At 36.0% G+C, this 6595-nt stretch overlaps 1 protein-coding gene across 4 annotated transcripts; it reads left to right on the top strand.

Annotated features, from left to right (window-relative positions):
• Positions 1–1973: 1973 nt before the first annotated feature.
• On the top strand, positions 1974–6595 carry LOC110817121 (histone-lysine N-methyltransferase, H3 lysine-9 specific SUVH1-like). 4 transcript variants are annotated; one of them, XM_022045530.2, is made up of 3 exons: positions 1974–2162; positions 2711–4922; positions 6086–6595. In XM_022045530.2, exon 2 carries the CDS (start codon positions 2789–2791, stop codon positions 4862–4864), a length of 2076 nt encoding a protein of 691 aa, XP_021901222.1. In that variant the 5' UTR covers positions 1974–2162; positions 2711–2788; the 3' UTR covers positions 4865–4922; positions 6086–6595. The 4 variants fall into 4 exon arrangements, with proteins under 4 accessions (XP_021901222.1, XP_021901220.1, XP_088065645.1 ...); XM_022045528.2 differs by having other exon boundaries at positions 2576–4922; XM_088209519.1 differs by having other exon boundaries at positions 1974–2251.

Genomic DNA, 6595 nt, shown 5'->3' with positions numbered 1-6595 from the left:
TTGCCCTTGGTCGAATGGGCTTGCTTTCATCCTTTTATGGGCTTCCACTTTTGTGTCAAGTCTCTCTTCTTTATAGATCCATCATTTAACATAGATTTTAAAGTCTTCCTTGAATTTATTAGTCCATGTTCTTATGCTTGATCATTTTGTCTTTAATATACTTCTTCCATGTGGCCCAAGTTCATTATGTATGTGTCCAAGCCTTTCTTTAGACATGTTTTGTTGCTTGGAGCTTCTTTTGGATGGGCTTGGCCACTAAGAACTATCTTTGGATAGCCAAAATCGTGACCTCCTAAGTTTGATTGGTTTCTTGAATAGTCAAAGTTGCTCATGCTCACATCAACGTGGGCCAATAAATTTAATGAGGACTTTCAAATTTATGTTGAGGGATAGATCCATGAAGCAGTAAACCTTGAGCCACACTGTGAAGGCCTTGAAATGGAAAAACTCAAGCCCAACAAGTCAAGGGAGATGATGGAAGAGCAAAACTAATTCAAGTATGTGGGAAAATCTCTCCCATTCATGAGAGAATTTCCCATCTATGAGGGATTATTCTCTCAACTAAGAAATTTTTTTTACTCTTTAATGGCCCATCAAAATGGCAACCAACCTCCACAAGATCAAGAAATTCAACAACCAATCAAATGCAAATCCTCTCTAGCCGATCCTATCTTTCCAAAGAAGAAATATCGTCATGTGGAAAATCAAAAGCATTTAATACAAGATTATGAACATATTCTATATGTCTTCTTTACCTCAAGCATGATTGGCCCTAATTTTTCTTATTCAACTCAAAGATCTTCATCAAATCAAGTGGTTTCATCATGGGTTGGATTCCTTAATATCATGAAGGATTCACTACAATTCTTAAGAAAGTAAGAAATCTTCTCATCGTTGAATAGTCTTTAAGATATTTTTCCCTATTTTAATTGCATATCATATTTAATTCAATAATCTTTTCATGAGCAGCCACATCTCAACAAAATCGACAATAAATCTTCTTTAATTCAAGATAGACTATTATATCTCCATTAGTTAGTTCTTATTTTATTTATATGTAATTATTATTTTTGATTTACTTCACTATATAAATATTTATAATTAATTAGGGATATCACTTTCTATTGTATTTCTCACGCCTACAACTATAAATAATCCATAATAATTGATTGTAGATCATTCGAATTTAAAGTCAACAAAATATAAAGTTTTATACATGTTAACTTGTGAGGTTTATCTTCAACCTTTTTGTTGAGTAAGAAATTGATGTTCCTATATTAAGGTAACTTATAATGTTTTCATCAATATATTCTCTTGAATTAATTTTAATTATTTTAATCAATTCGTTTATATTTATTACCTTAATTACAAACACAGGTTGATTGTGAGTAAAAAGAAGAGTTCATTTATGAACAAATTTTGATGTTAATTGTATGTATATATGTAAGTTTTAGATCGTATTATTGATCATGAGTTTTGTATTAGAACGTTAAATACCATCTTATCTAATTTTTATTTTATATAAAATAAAATAATTAAATAAAGACTATAAAATGCATTATCTATATTAAATGATAAATAATTTGTAAATAGTTAAGATGATAATATTTACCCACAGCAGCTCCCGTAACCATATAATTAGATTACATGCATTTATGAAGAAAGCAGATACGTTGTACCAGCTGCTGCGTGATGATTATATAGATTCTTTTCCTTTTCTAATGTTTAATGTTATAAATGACGTTTATAAAATATTATCATAATATTTATTTATTTTTTTCATCTAATTAATTAAACTTTTTATATTATGTATAATTGAATAAAATAAAGTAAATAATTATATATTGACATCCTAATTTCATGTAAATAATAATTTAACTCATGCAAAAAACTTAAATTTGAAAAATGTTTTTTAATATATAAAATAATATTTATATCTATTAAAAATTGTCAAAAAGCTATAAATAGAGGAAGCCGCCGGTTCAGACAATGAGAGCCAAAATACAGACTTGTAGGAAAAAGACGCAAAAATTAGAGTTTGAAATATTGAACAGTAAGCTAGTTGGGGGAGAAAGGAAGATTGAAGAAATTGTCTTGGGCAAAGCAAGAATTCCAATGGTCTGAAGACTGATATTCTCCAAACAGAATATCTGAATTTGAAGGTGAGAAACTTTCGTTTCTTACGATCGCCTTCTTTTTCTTCCCCATTTCGTCGTCTACCCATTTCTCAGCATCTGATAGGTCATTATATGTATGTACATGTTCCTATATATATCTTGATTTTCTTGAACTAATCAATTTTCAGATTTTTTTTTTGTGAAGTCATTTTTCGTATCTTATCTCACGCGGGTCTTGTTTCGAATTAAAGATCTTAACTCCACCATGTTTGATTTATGCTCGCAACGTTTTAGTTATGGAGAATATCAGTTAAAATGCCCTGAAACCCTAACAACGTGTTTGTGGGGTCAGTCTAAATTGGTAGATTTTGGGTTTACTTTTTCCATTTTGAATTGTGTTATTACTTTCGATGCCTCACTCTTTAATTTCCATCTGTGTATCTGCTTGCATGTTGCAGGAATCCTTTTTATTCTTTTTTTTTCTTTTTCCGAAGCCTGCGATTGGATATATTAGATGATTGTGGAAAGCTACTGTTCTTGTTGTGGGAGAAGTAATTCGTTAGATCAACTTTTGTTCGCTGTTTATGTTACAGGAGAGATTAGTGGACGACAGGTGAGAGGAGTTGCTGTTTGTTGACAGCCCCAGTTTATTTTGTGCTTTAAGGTGTTTAATGGAAGAAAACCTAGGCCAAGACTCAACTCCCTCTTCCGGGCAATTTGATAAGTCCAGGGTTTTGAATGTTAGACCATTAAGATGCATTAATCCTATATTTTCATCTCCAAATGCCAGTTCATCTGCCATTCCCCAAGTGGCAGCTCCTTTTGTTTGTGTGTCTCCCACAGGTCCTTTCCCACCGGGGTTGACCCCAATTTACCCTTTTTATGGCTTGCAAGAAACACCCTGTGATGCGCCTAATCAAGCTGAGCCTTTCGGTTATAGCCCTCCGATTTCAAATGCAGTTCCTCTAAATGCTTTTCAAACTCCCTCATATTCAACACCAGGAACATGTAAGAGGAATACTAGAAAACAGTTTGTTGGTGGGGCTGCTGGAGAAGATGAAGATGGCTATGATGACGAAAGGCCAAAGAAGAAGTCACAGAGGAAGAGTAGGGGACGCCAAGAATCCACTCTTGTCTCGACCGAGGTTGATCTAGATACAATAGTTGAAAACATTCTTGCATCATCTAATATCATGTCATTTGATTCAGTTCGAGATGCAGACGGGGACAAGGAATCTGTAGGATATGCACTGCTGATATATGATTCGCTGCGAAGGAAAATAACACAAATTGAAGAAGCAAAGGTCTTAACTCCAGGGTTTGCAAGACGACCTGATTTAAAAGCTGGTACAGTCTTGTTGAATAAGGGGATTCGGACAAATGTGAAAAAGAGAATTGGGGCTGTACCTGGTGTTGAAGTTGGCGATATTTTCTTTTTCAGGATGGAATTGTGCTTGGTTGGTTTGCATGCTCCGTCTATGGCTGGGATTGATTATATTGGTGTCAAGACCAGTCAAGAAGAAGAGCCTTTGGCCGTTAGCATTGTTTCATCGGGTGGTTACGAGGATAACGTGGAAGATGGGGATGTCCTGATTTACAGTGGACAAGGTGGGAACATTAATAGTAGAGATAAGGAAGTAATGGATCAGAAACTGGAGAGGGGAAACCTAGCTCTGGACAAAAGCTCCCGTCGAGGTAATGAGATAAGAGTTATACGAGGTATAAAGGATCTCGCAAATCCAACTGGGAAGATTTATGTCTATGATGGGCTCTATAAAATCGAGGAGTCATGGACTGAGAAGGGGAAGTCTGGTTGCAACGTTTTCAAGCATAAGCTGATTAGGATACCTGGCCAGCCTGAAGCATTCATGATGTGGAAATCGATAATGCAATGGAGAGAGGGAACTGCCTCTAGAACTGGACTTATCTTACCAGATCTAACCTCAGGTGTAGAAAGCATACCGGTTTCTCTTGTAAATGATGTTGATGATGAGAAGTGGCCTGCACATTTCACTTACTCATGTAGTATCAAATATCCAGAATCTATAAATTCACTGGAAAATTATGCTGGTTGTACTTGCCAAGGCGGATGTCTCCCTAATAATCCTAAATGTCTATGTACCCAAAGAAACAGAGGCTCTCTTCCCTACATTTTAAATGGGGTAATTGTGAGCCAAAAATCATTGATATACGAATGTGGCTCTTCCTGCAAATGTCCTCGTACTTGCAGGAACCGTGTGTCTCAAGGGGGTTTAAAAGTTCGTTTTGAGGTTTTCAAAACTAAGGATAAAGGTTGGGCCCTTAGATCTTGGGATCCCATCCGTGGAGGAGCATTCATATGTGAATATGCCGGGGTAGTTCTTGATATTTCTAAAGTGGAAGAGAACAAAATATGTGAAGATGAGTACATTTTCGATGCTACCCGTACTTACCAGCCAGTAGGTATTCTGGCTGGTGACTCTAATGAGACCCCAAAGATTCCATTTCCATTGCTTATTAGTGCTAAAGGTGATGGTAATGTGGCTCGTTTCATGAATCACAGTTGCTCCCCTAACGTTTTCTGGCAGCCTGTTGTGCGTGAAAGTAACAAGGAGTTTCGTGTTCACGTTGTGTTTCATGCTATCAGACACATTCCTCCAATGACAGAGTTGACTTATAATTATGGCGTGGTGCCACCAGAGAAAACAGAGCAAATGAAGAAAAAGTGCAACTGTGAGTCACCAAAATGCGGAGGTTACTTTTATTAGTGTTGATTCGGAGGCAAGTGCATATGATGACCTCTTCTAACTCATGCTTTCTATAAAGGTCAGAGTTTTCTACCTTCCTAATTCTGTCTCTTAATTACCCAGCTGGTTATTTTGCTTTATATGGACTTTTACTGCAAAGACTATCAAAACACAATGATATGCTAGATTTTACGAGGGTATCTCAAGGAACTTTAGAATAGTATGTCCGAAGCACACAAAATGGTCATATTAACCATTTTTTTCCTTTATTTTTTTGACCCAATTATGCCTCCATACTGTCTGCTACAGATAGTATGTCCGAAGAGTTATTGTCCTAAAGTAATGTTGTAATTTTGTAGTTTCCGTTCTTGGGGAACTGGGAACTGGGAACTGGTTTGGAAGTTATAAAGATGCGACTTATAGCAATCTGTGGAAGTTGCATTATGCTACTTTGCATGCAGGTGGCTGGCATTATTCCTGTTATTTTTGTTTCTATGCGAAATCGTTTTATTACGAGTCAATAACTTAATTATCAGTTTGCATGTGCTTATCCAAGTAGGCATGTTCAAGCCATATCTATAATACTGTGCAAGGTTATGATCCTTTTTTCCTCCAAGATCCTTGCTAGGCTCGAGAATGATCAAGGATGAAGTCTTGCCACAAGTATGCGGCTTGTTTAGTTTTAAAGATGCGACTCATTAGCTATATATGGAAGTTGCATCATGCTACTTTGAATGCCGGTGGCTGGCATTGATCCTGTTATTTTGTTTCTATTTAAAATATTTCTATTACGAATCGATGCCTTAATTATCAGTTTGCATATGCCCTACTCAAGTTGGCACGTTCAAGCCATATCTATAATATTATGCCAATAACTTAACTGACAGTAGAACTGACGAAGTAGTTTACAAGTATGCCAATAAGAATTAAAAATGGATACCATATCAATATTACTCGCTACATCCTCATTGTTGACTTCTTACTTGTACGACCATGGAGCAGATGCCTAAGACTCCGAGCTAAATGACACAAGCTACAGGTAGGGTATATAACAATCATCTAGAACAACAAATCTCCAAGAAGTACTATGTGGGAAAAAGCATTAAACCACATGTCCATGCTTGTGATAACAATAAAGGCCTAAAAAGTTAAACTACGTTTATTAATGGCCTAAAAAGTTAAAACTACCTCTGTTTCCGTAGTATGTTCTCATGTTCTCTGTTGTTGTGTCCTATTCCTCAGGTGACTTGTAGCTTAAAAGGAGATAGTACACATGATAGGAGCTGGTGGAGTTCTTGAATGGATGTGTTGTATTGCTGAACAGTGGCCTGCAAGTGTATTTAGATGTACAGGTATGCTAGGGTAAACTTTTGTTTTTTGTTGGCTGAATGTGGATGCGATGAAAATATATTTCTACAGCTTTTTGATGTACTATAGAAGTTTGTGTAATGTAAGTTTTAGGAGTAAGAGGTTATCTGAGTTGGTAGTTTTTGTGAGGCAGGGCTGCATGGTTTCACTTTCCATGCCTCTTTTGCTTAACGTAGATTCTATATGTTTTGGGGAGTGTATTGATCTCTCACTAAATCACCAGTTTGAGATTAGGGGTCTGTGAATACTGACGGTCAAGATTACAGATTCATCTTCCATAATTTGACTCAGACTAAAATTCAACCTCATTGAGGTTCCCCTCGTGATGGTAAAGATTACAGATTACCAAACCTTAATAGACAAAATTTGAAAAGTGTTGTATTA

This window comes from Carica papaya, chromosome 8, assembly GCF_054855325.1.
Source record: "Carica papaya isolate Zhongbai chromosome 8, ASM5485532v1, whole genome shotgun sequence".
Taxonomy (NCBI): domain Eukaryota; kingdom Viridiplantae; phylum Streptophyta; class Magnoliopsida; order Brassicales; family Caricaceae; genus Carica; species Carica papaya.
This window is presented reverse-complemented; position numbering and strand designations above follow the sequence as displayed.